Source organism: Danio rerio, chromosome 21 (assembly GCF_052040795.2).
Source record: "Danio rerio strain M-AB ecotype USA chromosome 21, GRCz13ab, whole genome shotgun sequence".
Lineage (NCBI taxonomy): Eukaryota > Metazoa > Chordata > Actinopteri > Cypriniformes > Danionidae > Danio > Danio rerio.
In genome coordinates, this window is record NC_141041.1 from 26,641,056 (window position 1) to 26,665,528 (window position 24,473).

Sequence of the window (24,473 nt, forward strand, 5' to 3'; positions counted from 1 at the left end):
AAAGTACAGATACTGCCTTTTAGTACTTAAGTACAGTAGTGAAGTAGTTCTACTTCGTTACTATACATCTCTGTTTACATGTGTGAACTCTTACATCCCTTTTCTCCTTGTGTTGCACTCAAGCAGATACAATGTTTAATCTTCCCAACTAAATGTAATAAAATGCTTAATTTAAGAGTCCATTACATAAATGGATATACAGTATAACATTTATTGGTTTACAGGAGGCTACATGCAAGGCTGAACTAGGCTACCTGCAGTTTCTGTCAAGAACTAGAACAAGTGCAAAACTGGGATGTCTGCCAGAATTTAAGCAGGTAGAGCAAGAATCAAATGCCTTTGCTTGCTTCTCACGAAAAACACTCTGTATCTCCACAAAAACTCCTCAATCATGTTCAGACATTTATACTGTACCATTTTATATTCTCTTCTTGTCTTTATTTTTGTGTTAATCTGTGACATTTGCAAAACACACACACACACACACACACACACACACACACACACACACACACACACACACACACACACACACACACACACACTCACACACACACACACACACACACACACACAGATTCTATTCTATCAATTTATTCGAAAATTCATAATCAGAATTTCTTTTGGTGTTTAACAAGAACCCTCGGAAGTATCAAGGCACATAATGGGAATGCCAAAAATAAAACTGACAAAAATAAAAAATATCAAAACATCACAGACACAAATGACAGTTAAACAATAGACTGTGTGAACAAAATGACAAAAATAAAATCTAAACAAAAGAATTTGAACAAAACAAGAAGACATTTTCATTTTTCTAAATTTCAATGGTTTCTACCATATTCACACACATATATATTTTCACCAAATACACTTACGGTATAAGCAAAGCTTAAAATGACAACCAGGCAGGTCATCAGCAGTTTATATAAAAGTATCATCTAAAACTATTTTTACTATTTAAACATTTGGACTGGTAAACTATATTTGTGGCGGCACGGTGGCTCAGTGGTTAGCACTGTCACCTCACAGCAAGAAGGTCACTGGTTCAAGTCCCGGCTGGGCCAGTTGGCACTTGTATTTTCTCTCTTTTCTCTCTGTGTTCCTCTGGGTGCAAAGACAAGCAGTATAAGTAAATTGGGTAAAATTGGCTGTAGTGTATGAGTGCATGTGTGAATGTGAGAGTGTATAGCTGTTTCTAAGTACTCGGTTGTGGCTGGAAGGGCATTCGCTGCGTAAAACATATGCTGAAATAGTTGGTGGTTTATATCACTGTGGGGACCCTTGATGCATAAGTAATTAAGCCGAAGGAAAATGAATGAATGAACTATATTTGTTCATAGGTGCTACAGACTAATACAGACAAAAATAGACCCACAACGTCCATTAACAGATAGACTGCAAAATCCCTGAGAAGCACTGAAGTTGTAATGACTTTCTGAAGCAATGCAGCAAAAATACTTTTCCTCTGCAGAAAGAGCTCATAATCAACAGTCCACAAATACAAAAGTACGTAACACACACAGAAACAGATAAAGATTGGAGAAGAAACAGCTCATTATAACTTAACTGAAACTTTATAATGCCAACGGTGGTGCATAGGATGTACACGTAACACATGCACTGTGTGTCACCTGTAAATTACCTGACAGAAGTAGTCTCTTGTAGGTGCACTTATGACAGTTAGCGGAGGTCTCAAAAACTGTTAATACATTTTTATAAATTAATATATCAACTTACTACAAAATGCGAGGCACCATTTTGGCTCAGTGGTTAACACTGTTGCCTCACAGCACAAAGGTCACTGATTCAAGTCCCGGCTGGGTTAGATGGCAGTTATGTGTGAGTTTGCATGTTCTCCACGTGTTCACATGGGTTTCCTCCGGGTGCTCCGGTTTCCCCCACAGTTTAAAGACATGTGGTATAGATAAATAAAATAAATTAATATTGGGTTGCAGCTGGAAGGGCATCTGCGGTGTAAAACATTTGCTGGATAAGTTGGCAGTTCATTCCACTGTGGTGATCCCTGATTAATAAAGGGACTAAGATGAAGGACAATTAATGAAGGAATGAAGGAAGAGGAAAGCCATATATACTTACACCCTCATAAAAAATGGTACAATGTTGTACCAAAGAAGGTACAAACCCTTGTCACTGGGGCAGTACCTTTTCATGGGACAGAATTGAACCTTAAGACAGAGAAACAAACGTATACCATTGCAGTTTGTACCGTTAAAGACATGATTTGTACCAATGGGAAACCAAAATATACATTTGGTTTTTAAAACCTGCAGATACAATATTGTACCTTCATCAAAGGTTAAAATCTGATCCATGAAGGTACCACTACAGTGATAAGATACTTTGTACCTTAACAGTGTCAAATGTCTTCCTTCAAGAACTATTTAAAGCCATTTTGCTTTATCTAATTTATTTTCAGTAAATAAAAAACATCAAATACAATTTTAAACAATGTTTTTAAAAAAGCTTATTTTTGTGTAAATGCACCTTTTCCATTTACAATAAATCATCCCCTTAATACAGAAAGCTGTTCTATAGGCCTTTTCTTGTCACCATTGTGGCTTTATATCCCTGTGATCTCTCTGATCCAGCTGCGGTAATCTGTGACCCGTGTGTAGACACCGGGTCTGTTCCTGCGACCGCAACCATCTCCCCAACTCACCACTCCCGCAAGAAACATGCGCCCATTGCCCTCAATGGACGACATTGGACCGCCGGAGTCACCCTGGCAGGGGGATGAAGAATATGTCTGTATTACTGACAAAACATAAGGACAGTGTACGGTATCTGAATGTAAAAATAGCAGAAGATGTTTTGGTTACCTGGCAGGCATCAACACCTCCGCTCAATACACCTGCACAGATCATGTGAGGAGTAATCCCATCATCCATCAGCTTGCTGCACACAGTGCTGTTAATAATGCGCACCTCAGCCTTCTGCAACACTGACGGCACTGCATCTAGAGCGGGGAAAACACTTTTTTTTTTAGCTTACTAACAATATCAAGCTCTTGTTGCATCAGCATTTGTGATTAAAGATAAGCAGTGCAAACCTGAGTTTGTAAATATTTCTCTCATTATTTGGACATGTCTCAGTATAATACAGATTAAGACAGGTTAAGAGTTTGGGCACACATAAAGAGCCCCTATTATGCATTAAAAAGGGTCATAATTTGGTTTTAGGGGTCTCCAACAACAGTCTTATATATAAAAAAGATTAAAAAACCCCAGCTAAATTTCACCATCTATAATCCATAGTAATAACTCCTGTATAGTAGTTCCACAACTCACGTTCATATCTGTGACTTGATGACACTCGAATACCCAGTCAGAAAAGTCTAGTGGCTGAGAATGACCTTTTTACAGTGTCTATAATGGTAATGTTGTTTTTGTTTGTTTACATAGATAAGGCCATGGTGTAAATACACAGCAATGAGCTTATTGTCACATTATATGGTTATAATAACGAGATAGCGTTGCCTTCAGTGATTTCTTGAAGATAAATACCAAAAAATTCGGCAACTGGAATAACTAAAGCATCAATGAGTACGTGGACACCATGGACACAAATAATTAGATATTAATGCGATTAAGACAATACTCTGATTAAGAGTCTATCATGTAAACAGCGATTTTTGAATAATTTGATCAGATTAAGGTCATAATCGAACTAAAGGGAAATCGAATTAAGACATGTAGAGTATGCCGATTTTAGACACATTATTGAAGTGTAGACATGTAAACACCTTACTCGTACAATTACCATCATGTAGGACTTTTCGCCGCCTTTTGCGACAGGATAGTCCACACACACACACACACACACACACACACACACACACACACACACACACACACACACACACACACACGGCTGTTTGACACTCTTTGCACCTACCGAGTCAGTGCATACCACAGACACCTTTTCATTCTACCCTAGCAACTTTTTTTTCAAAAAGCACCTAGCAACAAGTTTAGCAATTTTTATCATTCATTTGGCTACTTTTAGCAATTTTTAAAAAGTGACTTTACAGAGCAGTGGCTGCAGGCTTCACTCAGTAGAGTAAATAGCTAGCTCAGATTGTTTTTCATAACTGTTAATTTAATGATATTTGTTAACATCTATAATTGTTGGTAATTTAGGTAGCAATAAATTCCAATAGTGCAATAATTGTTGTCATTTTCACAAATGTGTTAATTTCATAAGTTAAAAAAAGAGAAAGTACACAAGCTGTGATTTTATAAAAGAATGTAACGTTTATCAGTGTTAAAATTAAAAATAAAAAAATTATTATCAAACAGTGTTTGTATTACTTTTACAAATAGTCTACTATATTTTTCATACAAATCTAAATGGACATATAAATAAAGTTCATAGCTGCATCCAATATCTCGTTTGTAACGGGGGCATGCATGAAATATTTGTGAATGAAAGTGGAAGTGCCAAACTGCAGTTAAAGTCGACACTTTAAAAATGAAACACCCGAAATCACATGAAACTCTGGAGAAAATGCGGATAGCGAGGTGACGCAATTATGTTAATCGAATTACATGCTATAACATGTAAAACGCAATCATGAAAGTAACATTCAAAAAGCAACTTATGTTAACACTTTAGTCTTATTATTCTCTTAATTAGATTAAAGCAAATAATTAGATTACTGATGTCCATGTAAAAGGTGACGCAGTGGCGCAGTAGGTAGTGCTGTCGCCTCACAGCAAGAAGGTCGCTGGGTCGATCCTCGGCTCAGTTGGCGTTTCTGTGTGGAGTTTGCATGTTCTCCCTGCGTTCGCATGAGTTTCCTCCGGGTGCTCCGATTTCCCCCACAGTCAAAAGATATGTGGTACAGGTGAATTGGGTAGGCTAAATTGTCCGTAGTGTATGAGTGTGTGTGAATGTGTGTGTGGATGATTCTCGGAGATGGGTTGCGGCTGGAAGAGCATTCGCTACGTAAAAATATGCTGGATAAGTTGGCGGTTCATTCCGCTGTGGCGACCCCGGATTAATAAAGGGACTAAGCCGACAAGAAAATGAATGAATGATTGAATGAATGTCCATGTAAACATAGTCACTGTATTTATGGCATATTAAAAACTTCTAGAATGGTGTGTTGATGCAGGTAAGAGCTTAACCTGCCATAGTGTAGGGAGCCCTGTATTACATACTGTTGTATTGCATTTTTCCAGCGTCAGCAATGCCAGCTCTTTTATTTTGTAAGCCTGTTCATAGACCATGCTTGATTTATGCTTGATTTGTTTATATTGGCTCATCTCCGTTTGGCTGCCACAGCCTCCTGGCTGTATTGGTTTATGCTGGGCCAACTTACCAGAATGTGACAGTGCTTGTGGGCTCAAGTGTTCATGTGGGTATTTAGTGTATAACTTGATTTTGACATCTTGCAGTTTTAGATTCTACTGAAATTTTTCCTTCACTTATTAGCCTTGTGGTTGTTGCAACATGGCATTTTAATGTGTTTGTTTCAAAATGGCAATTTTATATGACACCCATAGCATAAGCTACTGACAATGCAGAATAAACTGAATTAGAAAAGGAACGTCTCAGCTTATCGATATTGTCAGTAGCTAATGAGTACCATATCAGTAAATAAAAATACATAAAAAATCTCATTAAAAATGAATAATAAAAACTCTGAATGGCTACTTATGCTGTATCAAATAAGTCAAACTTCTTCCAAATACATAAAAGAACCTTATCAACTTCAAACTGAAATGGTAATTAAGGTTTATGTTACTCAACTTACCGCTTCCCTCTCTTAACTTGCCCCAGCCAGTGATCCACACAGATTTTCCGGCTGGGAAGTAATGTGTGGGATCAGGTAAGCAGATGGGCCAGATGTTCTGATTCAGAGTCACAGCACTGTCCAGCTCCATTAGAGCGATGTCATTGTCGTAGCTCGAGTGATCATACTGAGGGTGAGGAATGATGCGCAACACACTTCTTTGTGTAGATTTACTAGTCTCGCCCTGGTTGTGTAGGCCTAGATAGACCTCCCACTGGTCGGCCTGTGAATATCTAGCAAAAAAAAAAAAAAAAGCCATTCAGAATCAGCTCAGGAGGGAAGGAGAAAGCCAAAGCAGATTAGAACTCACCTGAATTGATCATTATCTTGCACGCAGTGAGCAGCAGTGACCAGCCAGCTGTTACTGATAACAGACGCACCACACACATGACCTTGCGTCTTCATGTGGAGGCTGACCTGCCAGGGCCATTCTCCCTCATCTGAGTCTTTTCCACCGATAATACGAGTGGACTTGGGAGGCTTCTTCCCACATTCTACAAAATAACATAAACATCATGAACCACATCAGAAATACAGAAGTCTTAACTTTGTAATGTTGACCAAAAATACATGTTTCTTGAAATTCATGAGATCTCATGTATACTGAACACTGAGATGAAGATGCTGAAAACTGCAAGAATAAATGAACATGTTAAAATAGAAAATTCCCCAAAAATGTTTTTCATAGATTAATGAATGAGAAGGTGAAGGAAGATGGAGGAAGAAAAGTGATTACTGACAGTGACACCATAAAATTACATACTATAAAACAATGCAAGTTTTTACATTGCTTTATCTTGCTTTGGAAAATTTTAACTTTTAACTTGTTTAAAACTTGGTTTAACTTGAAAATTGAAGTGAGCAACATTTTTACAGTGTAGGATATATGTGGTATTTGTTGGGAATGTGTCATTTTCTTTATTACTACGGTTATTACATCATCGACATAATCATTATAATTATTTTATTTATTATAATTGATAAGTAATTCATTTATTTATTTTTCTTTGGCTAAGTCACTTTATTCATTAGGGGTCGCCACACTACAGGTAATTTAGTTTATTCAATTCACCTAAAGGGCATGTGCTTGGACTGTGGGGGAAATCGGAGCATCCTAAGGAAACCCACGCGAACACAGGGAGAACAAACAAACTTCACACAGAAAGGCCAACTGACCCAGCCGGGACTTGAACCAGCAACCTTCTTGCTGTGAGGCGACAGTGCTAACCACTGAGCCATCGTTCCACAACTTAACTATTATTATTGATATTATTACTATTATTATTTGTAGTATTATCATTATGACTATGAATGTTACAAACTATAAATGCTATTCTGAATGCCATTGCTGTTTTATCAAAATTCCTGTTGTGTTTCTGTTTTACGGCTATTTACCTGTTCTGTGTTCACCATGTTCTATGTTTTGCACTCTTCATTTTGAAAAATGAAAACAGTTATGGGTGGCGCGGTGGCGCTTTGGGTAGCGCTCTCACCTCACAGCAAGTATGTCGCTGGTTCGAGTCTCGAATGGGTGAGTTAGCATTTCTGTGTGGAGTTTGCATGTTCTCCAAGTGTTCACGTGGGTTTCCTCGGGATGCAACATGCAAACTCCACACAAAAATGCCAACTGACCCAGCTGAGGTTCGAACCAGCGATCTTCTTGCTGTGAGGCGATAGTGCTACTCACCGCACCACAGCACTTTCTCCCAGTGTTTGCGTAGGTTTCCTCTGGGTGCTCCAGTTTCCCCCGCAGTTCAAAGACATAAGCTATGGTGAATTGGGTGAGCTAAGTTGACAGTAGTGTATGTGTGTGAATGAGAGTGTATGAGTGTTTCCCAGTGATGGGTTCCAACTGGAATGGCATCCACTGCGTAAAACATATGCTGGATAAGTTGGTGATACTGCTGTGGAAAACCTTGATTAATAAAGGGACTAACCCAAAATAAAATAAAAAATGAATAAGAATATCTCAATAAATGACTGTATTTATAGTCTTTTTCTTAAATCAGTGCAGCCCTGATGTGCATAAAATACTTTTTACATGTTTCTTATGTCTATATTTGATCAAATATTAATGATCAGGCATAGCCAGGGGGATTTAAGTGTTTAGAAAGACGAACCACCTTCTGACGAAGTCCAGAATTTGGCCCCTATATGAGCTCATTAGTCCCATTTTTGACAGTATACCATGATAAATTGTGAAAATAACAAATAGAAGAAGGCTTTAAGAAGAATAACCAATAAAAGAACCAATAAAAGAAGGATTTTATTATTTAAATGAACAATTTCTCACTGAGGAAATGAGCTGGCCAGTTTGTTGTTTCCTTATAGACTACAGTTTTTAATTTAAAATAAGCTTTAATAAATTCCCATTTTTGTTGTTGTTTGTTTGTTTTTTTTGTTGTTTTTTTAATAGATGATAATAAAGTATTTTTTTCATTTTTCAAAAATTCTAATCTCATTACATTACATGTACAATTGTAATAATTTACAGTTTAAATGAACATTTGTAAATAAACATACATTTTTGAAAACAAAAAAAAGTATGGTGAGCACTTTGACAAAAATGTAGAAAGTATTTTGTTGCATCAAAAAGTGTGCTAATGACAACCATCCGACAAGCTTATCCAGCACAAATTAGTGCTTAAAATGTCACTAAAATGCAGAATTTGAACCTTGAATAACTGCGAATAGGTCCACTTTTTGAGAAAAAAAGAACAGGCTGGCTATGGGCCTGATTATGAAACAACATATGCCACATAATTCCCCAAAGATTCTGGACTTACTACACTCGGCTTCATCTGAACCGTCCACACAGTCAGTCTCTCCATCACACATGGGGTTCAGCTTGCTAATGCACTGCTTATTCTTGCACTTATAGGTGGAATCGGAACAGTGAACAGCTATAGCTGGATATAAAAGAAAAGCAAGTCAGTAACTGCTTATGTTGGCATCGGGAATATTTTTTAACCTATAAGAGTCAATTCAGTGCTGGTTAACTAAAAAGCTAAACGCACAGTGAAATAGGACTAAAGAAAAGATGAATTGATTTTATTTACCTATTAACCACTAGATGACACAAAAACCTGCAGCACTATTCTGAAGAGCCAGGTTTTATGTAGGAAGAAATGCAAACTGGTGGAATATTTTACAGATTTATTGCTTTTTCTAATGATTTGCAGTTCTGTTCAAGGTCATCAAATCAACATTGTTGTTAAGGAAAAATACACAGTTTTTGTAAAAACTTTCCCTGCTGTGAACACATGGACAATAATTCACATAAAAATAAATAATTGCATAATATTTCCATTTGTCTACATGATTTGATTCAGATAATTTATGATTTATCACATTAGATGTCAACTAAATCAGCATAACTAAAATTTCTGATATGCATAATATATATAATAAAGCATATTTATTTATATTGCTGTAAAACCATTTATAAAATGATTAAGAGATATCCTCAGATGCTTTCAGGTCTATTATAAAACATTTTCAGCATTTTTAAAATGAATGTATCAGTATAGGATTAAGAAGATTTTTTTTTTGTCCAGTAAAATGAACAAAATTTGTGAAAATGCTACTGAAAAAAATATAGATAGAAGATTAGATATTATTTTCCTAAAAAGTAAAAAAAAAGTCTTTCAATTTATGATGTGCTTTCACTCCCATTGAGTCTTATAATTAGGCAAAAATACTATTACTATATTGCCTTATATATAAAAGGATAAACTAAGGTCAAACAGGGACAAAGTGCTGAACAGACCAGGGGCCTCATGTACGAAGACTTGCGTGGAAATCTTACTAAAACATTGCGTACGCACAAAGCTGTAAATGTGCGTACGCAGAAAAAATTTCAGATGTATGAAACACTGCGTACGCCGAATCTCACGCATATTCTTTTGTACATCCGAATGAACGTGAAACTGAGCGCAACATGCACGAGCGCAAAACCCCTCCCTGCCTCCTCCCCCGTATGAATATGCTAATGACTATGCTAATGGCAAAACCCAACGAAAAAGCAACGGCAAAATCAAACAAAAAGAGAAACTTTGAACAGAATGTGAATTGGAGGTGCTGCTTTCGGAGGTAGAACGGAGAAAAGCGGTGTTATTTGCAAGTTTGTTCTCCGGAATTAACAACAAAAGAAAAAAATAGAGTGGGAGAATTTAGCTGATACGGTTAACACAGTTGGGTCTGAACATCGCATTTAAAAAAGTGCATTTAAAAAAGAAATAGTGTGGTTTATATCTGTAAAATGTTGCAGTACCCTTAGCAGTCTCAGTGGCGCACCTCATAAGAAGCATATGATCATGTACTGACATGATCGAGCACAAACTCGGTTCGAATCCAGCGTCTGATGAATTCTTTCTTCTTTTTTTTCCCGCTACATATCAGATTTTGCCCACTATTTATCACGAGAAAGACAAGTAGGAATCATTAATAAGTTTGTGCATCAAATTTTATTTGCACATTTATTGAATGGAAATGTTTCTGATTCACGCATGCAAATTTATCTTCAGATAGTGTCTTTATAGCAATGTGTGTGCAGTAGATTGCTCAGATTACATTGGGAAAACAGGCGACCGCTGCAAATTGTGCTTTAATGTTTAGCTGGTCAACTGTATGGTATGGAAATCTTACATACCTACTATATGAACCCGTCTCATACAGCTGCCATTGCAAGGATCAGACACTTTGTAGAGAAGAATTTAACACAACTGCCTCTAGGAGTCGCCAATGGAAATAAAACAGACACGCACAAAAAATGTGCGTACGCCTGCCAGAAAGCTGCCGTGAACCTGCGCACATTCCCACGTTCAGTTCATTGTTAGTCAATCCAAACGTGAGCGATTCTGAGCGTGAAACCTGGCGTACGCAAAGTTTTTGTGCGTACGCAGCGTTGATACATGAGGCCCCAGGGACGGACCAGATTTCACGCTCATGTTTGGATTTACTAACGATGAAATGAACGTGAGAATGTGCGTTGGTCTACGCCAACATCATGCCTGGCGTATGTGCATTTATTGTTTGTTTGTTTGTTTTATTTCCATTGGCGATTCCTAGAGGCAAGTATGTTAAATTGCACACTACAAAATGTCTTTGAGCTGTGCAATGGTAGCTGTGAGGGATGGGATCATCTGCATGTCTAGCAGGTATATAAGGTTTCCATACTATGCAGTCGACAAGCCAAACATTAAAGCGCAATTTGCATCGATCGCCGGTTTTCCCAATCTAATCGGAGCGATCTACTGCACGCACATCGCAGGTGCCATCTGAAGACGAATTTGCATACGTGAATTGGAAACATTTCCATTTAATAAATGTGCAAATAATATGAGATGCTCCAATGCGCTTAACATAATACACACACTTACTCATGATTCCTACTTGTCTTCCTCAGGATCAAGAGTTGGGAAGATCTGATATGTAGTGGAGAAAGAAGAATGAGTTCATCGGACGCTGGATTCAAACCGAGTTCATAATCGAACGTGTCAAACAACATGTTGCGATGCGCTTTACGAGCTACAGTACACCACTCACGCTGCTGTTGGCCGCACTCTTTAGTTATGTTGTTTCTGTCAATCAAACGGTGATGGGTGGGTCACTCAACTCATTCCAACAAGGTGTGCCATTTGCCTAAATAGACACTATAAAATTTGACACCTTTACATCGAACCATTTCTTTTTTAATTCACACACAGTGCGATGTTCAGACCCCACTGCATTAACCGCGTCAACTAAACTCTACCATTCTATTTTTTTTCCTTTTGTTATTTATACCAGAGGACAAAGATGCAAATAACACAGTTTTTCTCTGGTCTACCTCTGAAACGAGCACCTCCAATTCCCATTCTGTTCAAAGCTTCTCTTTTTGCTTGCTTTTGCCATTGCTTTTTCCTTTGGTTCTGTTAAAGTAGAGTCATTACCATATTTATTAGGGGGAGGAGGCAGGGAGGGGTTTTGCATTCGTGCACGTGCGCTCAGTTTCACATTAATTCAGATGTACAAAGAGAATATGCATGTGATTCCGCATAAACAGTGTTTTATACATCTGAATTTTTTACTGCGTACGCACATTTACAGCTTTGCACAAACGCAATGTTTTAGTATAGATTCAACGCAAGTCTTTGTACATGAGGCCCCAGGTAATGCAGCTAACAGCAAAATACCTTTGATTCAATAATTTTTTTCCTTACATTTCGCACACCGAGATTCATCAGAACCATCGCCACAGTCGTTGTAGCCATTGCACTGCTTCTGTGCTGAGATGCAGCGGCCACTTCGACACCTGAACTCCCAAGTTTTGCAATTCCCTGCAGACAAGATCGAATGAACAACCTGAAGCTGTCTCCATTACACTTGCGCTGTATTTCCTGATTTGAGAGCTCCTTTTATCCCTACCACAGTTTTCCTCATCAGTGTTATCTCCACAGTCATTCACCCCATCACAGCCCCAGAAGCTGGGCTTACAGAAGCCATTCTTGCATTGGATTTGAGTCTCATTACACACTGGATGCATGGGTAAAGAAAAAAAAGCAACATCATTAATATGCTCAGTACCTTAACTAAAACGTCCATGTGTTCAAGAAATGATGATATAAACTTACTGCAGCCTCTCTCATCACTCATATCACCACAGTCATTGTACCCATCACAATGCTGGTCAGATGAAATACACAGATCATTGTCACACTCAAACCTTCCAGGACAGGCTGTGGAAAGGTGACATTTTTTAGTGACAGGAGTTATTTTTTAGCATGTGGACTGGCTTAGAACATAAACAACCCCTTTAAAAAAACATGATTCTACTCACGATTGGTGGGTTCAAAGGCCTCAAACTCTGCAGAAAATCCTTCACTCACATAGGAACGGTCAGAATTGAATTTTACTGTTAATTGGTTTGATTTGACTGTGTACACAGTTTTAGGTGGCTTCTCTCCACATATCCTAAAACAATGGAAAATGTTTTAATCTGTACACTGTAGAAAAATATCTAAATGAACAGTTTCTATTTTGCATTGTGAAAACTTAATCTCTACTCTGTTGATTTTTGATGCTGAATATTCAACTCTGCCATTTAACAAAGTAACTTTTATTGACATTTTAGTAATTTGAAATAATTTAATGAATGTATGCAGCTAAATGAATGCAGCTTATTAAAAGGTTTTTGTATTGTAATATACTGTTATTAGGTTCAAAGTTGTTGAGGAAAAAATATCAAGGTCCCATTATGCAATTCAAAAGCATAAATAAAGAAAAATAAAAACATTTAAAAACAAAAATTGGAGAAAAATATAAAATGAATCACCAAATTAAAAAAAAAAAAGCTGCAAAGTACACTGCAACTGCAAGTATATATTTTTTACAGTGTAGCTAGCAAATCTACACTAATATTCAAACGATTGGGGACAGTGAGATAAAAACTCTTACATTGTGTCTTAAAAGTTAAGAGAAAAAATGCATATATATATATATATATATATATATATATATATATATATATATATATATATATATATATATATGTATGTATGTATGTATGTATGTATGTATGTGTATATATATATATATATATATATATATAACAAAATGTATTTTTTTACCAAACCAGCTGCAACAGTGCTACATCACATCTCTTTTAGACACATTTCATTGCAGTTGGAACGAAATCAACAATTATTCTTTTTAGTATTAGTCATTTAGTATTAGTTTCAGTTTTACTTAAAGCAACACTGGATAAGTAGTAGTGGTGGGCCAATCGGCGTTAACGTGCTGTGTTATTTTTATCGGACAATAAAAAAAAATATCGGCGTTAATCTATTCTCAAAGTTGGGTTGGGAGATGGGTCTATTCTACGCTAGCTATGATGACTTTCACCTTGATATTTTAGCGCGAATGTAAACCTGACCTCTGAGCCGTCTGGCAAAAAAAGTGCCCTTCTGAATCAAATCAGCAGGATGCCCTTCTGGATCTTTCACTTACTTCGAAGATATACTGACTACGCATACATGGACTTCTGTAATCTAGTTATTTGCCTTAATAGACAATAATGTAATTAAGGTGTTTACGTGAAGTGCTTTTATGTAAGAGTTTCCAGTAATTTTGGCTGACTTTAACTGCAGTTCTCTTTAACTGCAGTCTCACTTTGACTCATGAACATTTCATTCATGCCCCCGTGACAAACTGGGGTATATTAGACGCAAATAAGAAGGAAGGACTGCTCAGAGTGTTTAGCTTACCCGATTCACCTATACCACATGTCTTTGGACTTGTGGGGGAAACTGGAACACCCAGAGGAAAAATTGGGAAGGCTAAATTGTTTGTAGTGTATGTGTGTGATTGAGAGTGTATGGGTGTTTCCAGTGATGGATTGCAGCTGGAAGGGCATTCGCTGCATAAACATATGCTGGATAAGTTGGCGGTAGAGGTCTGCAATAGATTTCCGAATAAATTGCGGGAGCGGTTGGTAACGGGTTTAATTTGGGACGGGAGCGGGCTGTCTAGCAATATCGCTCCCGACTCCCGAGCAAGCACGCCTATGTATGTGTGTAAATGAAATGGCGCGATGCTGTGTTTAGCTTGTTTGTTGCTGTGTGTGTGTTTATGTGTGCGCACGCGCGAATGAGAGAGGTGTGTGTGTGTGTGAATGAGAGAGAGCTTTGCCTGTGTGTGTGCTTGGTGCTTGTGTGTGTGTGTGTGTGTTAGTGCGCGCGCGCAAATGAGAGAGAGAGCTTTGTCTGTGTGTGTGCTTGGTGCTTATGTGTGTATGTTAGTGCGCGCGAATGAGAGAGAGAGAGCTTTTTTCTGTGTATGTGTGCTTGGTGCTTTGTGTGTGTGTGTGTGTTTATAAAGACAGCTTGTTATAGGCTGTCTGGACTGTATAGCTGGGTGATTTTTGGTTTTGTTCTCCCCCCGCTCGGGCACGGCGGGTAGAAAACGGGGCGGGGCGGGCAGCGGGACAACAAATGCTTTATATAAGTGGGAGCGGTCGGGTTCGGGCTAAAACCTGGCGAGTGCGGGCGGGAGCATGATTCAAAATTTAGTCCCGCGCAGATCTCTAGTTGGCGGTTCATTCTTCTGTGGCAACCTCTGATTAATAAATGGACTAAGCCGAAAAGAAAATGAATGAATGAATAAATAAATAATTGTTTTCTATGTGAATATATACAATATATAAACATTTAAAATATGATATATTCCTGTGACAAAATAAATTTTCTGAACTGAATTTCCAGCATCTTGACATCAGCGCTCAAATGATGATTTGGTGGCTTATTTATTTAACCATTGCTGAATACATCTGTGTTGCTCAATATTTTTGTGGAAACATGACACAATTATTCAGAATTAGTTCATGAACAGAATGTTCAAAAGAACAGAATTATTAGTGTATTATTTACTAATTTAATGTAATCTTGTTGAATGAATCTATTATTTTATCCAAACTTTCAAATAATGGTGCGTAAATTATTAACTTATTTATATTTATAACTTTACTTTATTTATAACAGTCAGTAATATTTTTTCTGTGTAAATAAAGACTTTAAATGAAAGACACTTCTGTCTAACCTGTAGTTGAGCTCCAGGTAGTCTGTGGGGCAGTTGATGATGTTCTGTTCAGGACTGTGTATAGAGAACTTGTCAAACTTCACCTTGATATGCTTTCCCGGTGGAACCTGTGAGACAGAGCATCAAATAACTGACACATAAATGACTAATGTAAGAAATTGAGCAAAGTAGAGTGAATCTTTTTCACCTCAATGTTCCAGACACACTCAATCTGAGGTGGGTAATGAGAGGGATATCCAGGTGATGTGAAGGCACCACGGAGACCTGTTAGACGACCTCCACAGTCTAAAGAATATGAAAAAAACATGTCACACAAATACTGAGCAGAAATTAGAATTGACTCTCTATTTACTCACCCTAGTGGTTCCTAACCTTAATAAGTTAGCTGAAATAGCTGAAAGCCTGTAACCATTGATATCCATAGTAAGAAAAAGAAATACTTTGGTCAATGGTCACAGGTCTCCATCTTTCTGAAATAAAAACATCCTCTCTTGTGTTTAACAGACGAAAGAGACTGATTAAGGTTTAGAACAAGTAAACGGTGAGTAAAAAAATGATGACAGAATTTTCATTTTTGATTGAACAATCCCTTTAATTTAACACATATCTCACATAAATACATTTTAAATCATTAGATTTGTAGGTTCATTCTTCACAAACCTCATTCATGAAGATTTTCACTACAAAACACAGTTTAAATCCATGGTGAACTTTTAGTCGGAGTAAAACATTTTAATCTCACATTTACCACAGATTAATTAGTTTTTCTTTTCTTTTCTGCAGAACCTGGTGATTCTGATTAGGTTCATATGTTTGGGATTTATTTTTCTATTTTATTCAGAAAGTTTGCAAATAATTGATATTCTAAAATATACATTTAGTATTTAAAATGTTTCAAATTCCTATTCATTTGAGCTTTTTGTCTATTAAAGAATAGTTATAACCGTTTTCACAAATATATCAAGAAATATAACAGCAAATCAGTATATTAGAATGATTTCTAAAGGATTACATGACACTGAAAACTGCAGTAATGTTAAAAAATGATCTTTGAATCACAGGAATACATGACATATATTGATATATGACATAAATGATATATATTCAGCTCATCTTTATTTCTATAGCGCTTTTACAATGTAGATTGTAACAAAGCAGCTTAACATAGAATGTCTAGTAAACTGAAACTGTCAGTCCAGTTTTTAGAGTTGAAGTTCAGTTCAGTGTGGTTTAATTTAAAACGCTGAAAGTCCAAACGGTCAAGAGCAAATCCATTGATGTGCAGCTCCACAAGTTCCAAACCAAGCAAGCCAGTGACAAGCGGCAAGGAATAAAACTTCACCAATATATAATTTTTTTGGATTGGCATTCGATTATTTCTGTATTTTTGTCACCATATATATGCAGTTTAGACTTTAGGGACTTCTTTCAACACATACAATCTTGTTTTTCAACATTTTTCATAAGGGAGTATTTGGAAGGAGATGTGCAGTGCAGTTTCAGGACAGGTAACTGATCAAAAAGTGAACTTTTAGACACTAAATGACAATTGATGGTAACTTAGTATACTCTACCTTGAATTTTGGCTGGAATCTGTGAGTAAATTGCCCTGAAACCTGGGTAGTTTTTTTCTTCATTAGTCACCATTGTAACCAGCATGACATTGCCAGAAGAGATGAATATTAGCTTCTCGTTGGGTAAGCGGTATCCACATTTCCTACATAAACACATTTATCAGATTCCACATATTCCAAATACAATGAAAACAGACATGTGTGACATGACATTGCTCACACGTGTGATGCTGCATTGCATCCCAGAGAGGATGACAGAGAGATTATGAACACTCACTCAGTTATGACTAGCTTCTCTGATGGTGCTAATGAGTCGTACACTTTGATGAAGTCATTATGACAATCCTTCTCCAGGTCCAGGGTGTCAAACTCCAGTCTGACCCTGTGCTCTGGGTCAGCCCGTATCTGCCATTCAGTGTAAAGGTTGGGAGAATAAGAATTATCGGGGAAACCAGGAGACCGGATTATGTCAGTCTGGTTTGCATGAGCATGATTCGACCTCTTACTGGACCCTAAAAAGTCAAGAAAATCTCAATATGAGTCTGAGAAACAGATGCAAATAATTAAGTAAATAATGCTTGTTATGCTCACGTTTGAGGTTTCGGTCAGCTAATCGAGCATCCACAGCTGTAATACAGAAAATATTAATCAACACTTTTTATACTTTATTTCTTTTTTAAGGAAGAAAAAGGAAAAGAAATAAGTAGAAATATATATATATTTTTTAAATTACAATAACACATTGTACCTTAAATGAACAGTTGACTGATCACATCCTGTATTTCCTTACAGGTCACATTTACAAATACATATAAAAATCAGTTTAAACTGTGTAAAGGCATAATTACAATCAATTTCTCCCAATATCGCATGTATTTGTCCATTTGTAGTTTTAAAGAAAAAGCCATCATCTCCATATTTCAAACATTATATACAATATCCAACCATTTAGATTTTGTAGGGCGTTTGAGAGTTGTGGCCACTTTCGAGTTACAGTTTTTTTTACTGGTTGTTAGAAATATTTTAAGTAAATACTAGTCTATTACCATTAAGTTCACTGCAAAATTTCCCAGTTAAATTGCTGTAAAAAAAAAGTCCAATCCGTTACCAAAATATTTTATATAACTTGCATTACATCCTGCCAACATGACTGAATGGCTGAGCAATTCCAAAATATGTAAAAATGGTTTGCTAAGTCTTCCCCACATTTCCTCCATCACTGCCCCCTATCCTTCTCTGAAGTTTGCATGTATATTAACTACTTATAAAGTGTCTAGTAAGATTGCTCCAGCAAAAATCTTTCCACACACAGTACCAGAGCTGGAAGAAGTTGGGCTGTACAGAGCACATATTCAACCAATCTTCCTCTGAGATAACTAGGTTGGATTCTACCTTTCATTTTAGTGTGATGCCATTTGTTAGGTGTTCCTTGGTGGATTGGATGGAAAAATACAAATTTGAAACAAGTCTCTTATTGTCTTTGCTCTTATAGATGTTGATAATTAAATCAATTAAGTTTATACAAGTCAACACTGATTAAAACGATTCCCCTATTCCTTTTTTCATTGTTTGTTTCTTGTCCCTAAGAAGTTCCTGGCTGGATTAAAAGAAGTGACAGGCCTAAACAAGTAACATGAAACTGTTTGGTAGTAGATTTACCTCCTGAAGTAATGCCATCAATGATGAGGCTGTCAGTCATGCGACTGAACCCTCTTCGGCTTTTCCTGGTATTTTCTGTGTCATCCATGGATGCAATAGCCTCTTCCAAAGCAGATACTTTGGATTCCCGCACATTAAACTCAGACAAGTAATATGCAATAATACCATTATTATTGCCTTCACTACAAAAGAAGAAGAAAAACAGAAACTCAGTAAACAAAAATTCAATTCATCGAATTAAATGAGTCATTATAATTTGTGATGTTGTAAAACACTAGGGATGTAACGGTATTGTAAATACCGTCATACCGCAATATTAATTTTTTTCGATATTACCGAAGTCGCATGACTCGGTAAAACTATAGGGGAACGGGAGGTAGCTGAAACTTCATTTCCCATCAGCCCCGGCGTGGCCATAATCCTTTGCGGTCTGTTGTCGCTACAGATCCAGTAATGCGGAAATGGAGTGTGCTGCTAGTAGCGGAGATGAAAAAAAGATGGAAATGATCGAACCTAAAGCAGTGTTGTCGCCGCGCGCGTGCTGAATAGCGGTGCTGTCGCGCGCGTTCTGATCAGCTGTTGTGGCGCGCGTATTGTAAAGCGCCGAGGCGGGGTTGAGCGCGCATACTCAAGAGAGGTGTTGTCGGGCGCCTACTGAAGGGCTGGACACGGAGGTTGTGTCGCGTCGCGGGGGCACTTTTGATCGTTTTGGAAGGGCATTTTCTATCCAAGACTAAAAAGGGCATGTGCACTGCACAGGTTGAGCCCTATGTGTGCACGTGCCTGCAAGTTGGGGAATACGACTAATAGCAGTCATGGGGACTGCAGAAACACAGCACACTGTTCAGATTGATGCAGACATTGACTTGTACCGCAAAGAGACCTCTATATCTTGTCTTCTCAAGTGGGGGAAAGACAATGCACAACGTTACCCCACTGCTGTCAACATGGGCCAAGTCATATCTCTCTTGTCCCAGAAACCTCAGTCCCAAATGAGAGGGGTTTTTTCTGTTGCAGGGGACATTGTAAATAACCCAGAGATACCAGCTTTTACCAGATTATAATTATATGATAATTTTTCTTTAAACCCATCTCTATCTAAGTGAGTGATTAAATGTTAAATGTGATGAGTTTTCAACAATACTAAATTGAAACTTTATTTTTTTACATGGTTTAATAATTTTTTTGTTATTAAAATTGAAGTTCCTGTTTCAAAGCTAACAGATAGATGGCTAATTTGTATGTCATTGACACTTTTGGCACTTTTTTGGAGTATTTTCAAAAGTTTTTTTTTCCTGTAAATGATTCAATAAATACCGTACCGTGACATTCATACCGAGGTATTACCGTACCGTGAAATTCTGATACCGTTACATCCCTATAAAACACTGAAGGTTTTGTTTCCAGAATGTTTAGTTATCCTCATGTACTGGTAATCGAATCTTAAGACATTCCTATGAAAATATAAGCTTTATACTATTTACTTTCATCAGTTAGTCCTGACATAAGTGACAGCGGGCTGCTGGAATATTATATTAAAATTACTAACAGCAGGTTGGGCGCGCTTTTACTTTACAATAAAAGACTACAAATACCACACCTCAACTAATTGTATTTCAATTTTCAAGACAATTGTAAGGTTTTTATGCAAGACTAATTTGACAAATCACATCCCAAACCTCTTGATAATAGATTTTTTGAGCAATTAATGGAGGTTTGTGCCATACTTAGCAGACTAATTCAGCCATTATTGCAATTATTAAAGAGAAAGGAGAGAGGAGAGAGGGAGAGAGAAAGAGAGAGAGAGAGAGAGAGAGAGAGAGAGAGAGAGAGTTAATTACAGAAGTCTGTGTGTCTCTCAACAACGTTCTACAAATAGCAAAACTATAAGTTTCACTGGAGAACAGGACTGTTTTTCATTTTGCTAGTATAAAATGTTATATATAACATGTTTCTGTGAGAGTGTGTCTGTACAGTTTGTGTGTGCATTTGTAAAGGAGAGAGAAAAGATTATGTGAACTTTACTTTTAATTATTATTATCATTTTATTTTAATAAATTAAAGCCAAAAATTGCTCATTTTTAATTGCCAATATACTTAATAGTAACAATAATATTTCATTACTTTTATATATTGCTTTTCTGGACACTCAAAGCACTTTACACAATTTTTTTTTTTTGTGGTGCGAATCTCCTCATCCACCCCTAGCGTGCAGTATCCGCTTGTATGATGCAACGACAGCCATATTGCACCAGATAGCACTCCACACACAAGCTGATTGGTGGAGAGGAGACAGAGTGATGAAGCCAATTATAATATTGGGATGGTAAGGAGGCCATGATGGACAAAGGCCAGAGGGCAAATTTGGCCAGGATGCTGGGATTAAACCCCTTCTCTTTTTTGAAGGACATCCTGGGATTTTTAATGACCACAAAGAGTCAGGTACCTGTATAGCTAGTATCCCAGTATAGAGTCCCCATCAATATACTGAGGCGTTAGGATTCACACAGACCGCACGTTGAGCACCCCCCTGCTGGTCTCACTAACACCACTTCCAGCAGCATATGATCCAAGATATGAAACTGTAATTGTAACACTCTGGAACTATACTTTAGCTTTGCCTGAAAATAATTACACATTTATTGTACTGTACATCAACCAATCGAAATCAAGCATTCAACAGCTCAGCAGCATAAATTCTAATATTAAACATTTCATCCACAAATCCTCATTCTACAATCATACTAAAGGTACAAGTAAAAAAAAATTTAAAATAATAACAAGCTGAAAATCTCTTTTCTAAAGCTTCCACTTTTCACAAGTCAATTAATATGAGGTTAATACTAGGTTAATCACATCTTTGATAACGGTGGTGAAATTAACTGAATTGCTGACCTTTCTGATTGTCCTTCCACATAATCATTTTCTGGCATTAGATGAGGTGAAATTATATAAAATTACCTGAAACCCTGTACACTAGATGCCACATGGTACCTGGACAGCACGTGCACTTGGCCATATATACTTTTGAGCTGAAACAAAAGTAGAATGTCACAAGTTTTAAAATAAACACACAAAGAAAATAGCAGATAAGAAAGCATCTGATAATGATAATAGTGTTATGGACACTTGCACCAATTTTGTAATTTAGTTCCAGTCAAGTCACAGGTCATGTTTAGCATTATATACAGAGACTGCTTTATGAAAACAGTAAAAGAATGTGTATAGTTTATTTTCAATTCTAAATGTATTCTCTTCTTCATATTATTATTATTAATATTATCATTAAAATTGCACTACTATAAAATACTCAAATCAAAGAAAGCAGAAGTTCTGAACTACAAAAATTTGTAGTTGATTTTGTTCTAAACAACATCACACCAGCTCATTCTTTGTTATGGGGTGTCTATGTGCTCAATGTTCACTTATTGGAAAAAATAAAAAAAAAAACTAATGAGGTTGACATGCAAAGCATCCTAAATAAAATCTGTCCACCTCACCTGCTTTGAGACTTTTAAAGCCAGCTCCTTATATTCGGTGCTGTTGTTGTTTTCATAAGCATCAGAGAACGTCTGACTGGAGATGGTCAGATGACCACTGAACATCTTCCGCACCTTTCCATTATATCTGACTGTAACAAAGCACGTGCTGGAGTTACTGCTTTATCCAAATCACTCACATGTGAATCACTGATGATAACAATCACTCACAATGGAAATGCCACACTAGCAGTCCTGTTATTAATGCAATGATTGCCAGTGCCGTGGGGAGACCTAGAGTAACGATTCCACGGATTGTAACCTTCCTCTTCTGCACCTTCTTTGTATCTGATGCAGGAACATACTGAACGATCTCCGTTACATTATCCTGCAGCAGAAAACACACACGTGCTTCTTGAGATTTTGGCACTGTTACATTAGAGAATGAGTTACTGTCTGCAAAATATAATGTGAAAGCAATGAACTGTGCATGACTAACATGCAATTTTGAAACACCCACATAAAAACAGGCTATTCCTCTTAAGATGTCCAAACTCATTGGTATGAGTACATAAAATATTGCGGTTGCAACTGTTTTCTAATCCTCAACCAACACCTAGCTCATCAGCGTCAACAACACTCCCTCGTCAAGTATGTACCTACAAGAGTATGTAGAGTCACGTGACTCGAGCTGCTGCTTATTTTTAGTAAAGTGAAAGCAAATTGTGGTTGACAATCTAACATTACATCTTACTATATATAACCTGATGATTTTTTTAAAAACATACAGCAAAACAATCTTTCAAAAGTAGTTTTAAACACAATAACAACAATAATCGTACCATAAACATAAGTTGAGCAGTATAAAACAGCAAAACAAATCTAATCAAATCAAATACAAGACAATTTATATGAAATATGTAAAATATATATGACAAATCAGTTTAACATATTTATTAGCCATGCATTTGAGTAATTTCTTAACCCTTCTGAAGTTAAAACATTAGTATTAATATGACAAAAAAATAAAAACATGTCTGAAAACAGCATCGATTTTGTTATTTTGACCAATTTTGACATTTTAATCTTAAATAGTATGTTATTAGTAGTTTACAAGCTAAAACATAACACAACTATATTGATTATGTATATATTCTAACAACATTTCCGAAAAATAAGTCATGAAATTGCGTAAATTATCAACACAAACAGCTCTACAGTATCGCCTTTAGGACGTCCCAAGACGCACTTACATGTAGCTACTGTATATAACTGAAAATAGCTCCAAAAACGACGGACTAAAATTTAAAAAACAAAGAGTAGTGTAAAACATACCGGAAATTTATTCACAGCTTTGAGTGGCTCCATGTCACTCGTCATTTTTGTGAAATTGGCCGATGGTCCCCCGTGTTGCCGTACGTGTGTCATGCTGGCGGCCTTTGTCCTCACATGTATAGTAGAGCGAAACCCGCGGACTAGCGCGCAGGTGTCTGTTAGAGAAGTTTTCGTAAACTAGCCCTTCATTCCGTTTTACATGATCTTTTAGCACTGAAAGTGTATACACCTCTTAATGTTACCATCAATGTGGGTTTTGCAAAGAAAACAAACATAATAAATGAAAAACGTAAGGTCTTACTTCCCACCCAGTTTCGAGCTGCAGGTGAATCACAAGCATCCCGAGGAGCACTTCCTGAAGAACACAGGTGTGTGACGTGGGACGGGATAAACAGCGCTCAGCATATATAAGTACACCTCTCACAAATCTATGTATTATATTTATCATTTTAACAGGACGTTATACTAAATTATATTTGTGCTTACATTGGATTAGTCAGGACTGAAGCCAAATTTGGAGCTTATTTAATAAACTAATAAAGGTAAAAAATAGTAGGCTACACCCAAATGTATATGTTATAGAAAAATATTAAAATACAATTTTAAAATAAGAGGAAAAATCAAGAGAAACAAAAAAAAAAAAATTGTTAATTTTTTAAAATTTTGTAGGTTGTAATTTTGTTTGTAATATTTTGCTTCAATTTTAATAACTTTGTATTATTTCATTATGATTGTATTATCTTTTAATTTCTAAATGTGTTTGATGACTAAAATATTGTTATAACAAATATTTCTTTTTAATAAATCTGCTTTGTTTAAATGCAAAATTCATTGCCTGTATTCAATGTGATTTTAATAAAAATATTTTCAACGGGGTGTACATAATTATACTGAGCACTGCAGGCCTATATGTTAAAAAATCTGTAAAAGAGATAAATGAGGTATACTGTATAGTTTTTTATCAAGCCAGATACACATAATTGTAGCATGTAATATAGTTTAAACAAAATTCTTATGTAATAAATGTTA

The 24,473-nt window shown here is 36.7% G+C and overlaps 1 protein-coding gene across 4 annotated transcripts; it reads right to left on the bottom strand.

Moving 5' to 3' along the window:
• Positions 1 to 578: 578 nt before the first annotated feature.
• st14b (ST14 transmembrane serine protease matriptase b) lies at positions 579 to 23,808 on the bottom strand. Of its 4 annotated transcripts, none has more exons than XM_087300328.1 (20): positions 23,746 to 23,808; positions 23,445 to 23,599; positions 22,341 to 22,497; positions 22,131 to 22,261; positions 21,592 to 21,662; positions 18,631 to 18,812; positions 17,563 to 17,598; positions 17,249 to 17,483; positions 16,972 to 17,114; positions 15,585 to 15,682; positions 15,398 to 15,504; positions 12,642 to 12,775; positions 12,436 to 12,540; positions 12,230 to 12,337; positions 12,025 to 12,141; positions 8,608 to 8,730; positions 6,132 to 6,315; positions 5,783 to 6,054; positions 2,844 to 2,980; positions 579 to 2,746 (listed from the first exon to the last, which is right to left on the bottom strand). In XM_087300328.1, the coding sequence occupies exons 2-20, from the start codon at positions 23,535 to 23,537 to the stop codon at positions 2,585 to 2,587; spliced, it is 2,595 nt and encodes an 864-aa protein (XP_087156454.1). In that variant the 5' UTR covers positions 23,538 to 23,599; positions 23,746 to 23,808; the 3' UTR covers positions 579 to 2,584.
• Between the last annotated feature and the right edge of the window lie 665 nt (positions 23,809 to 24,473).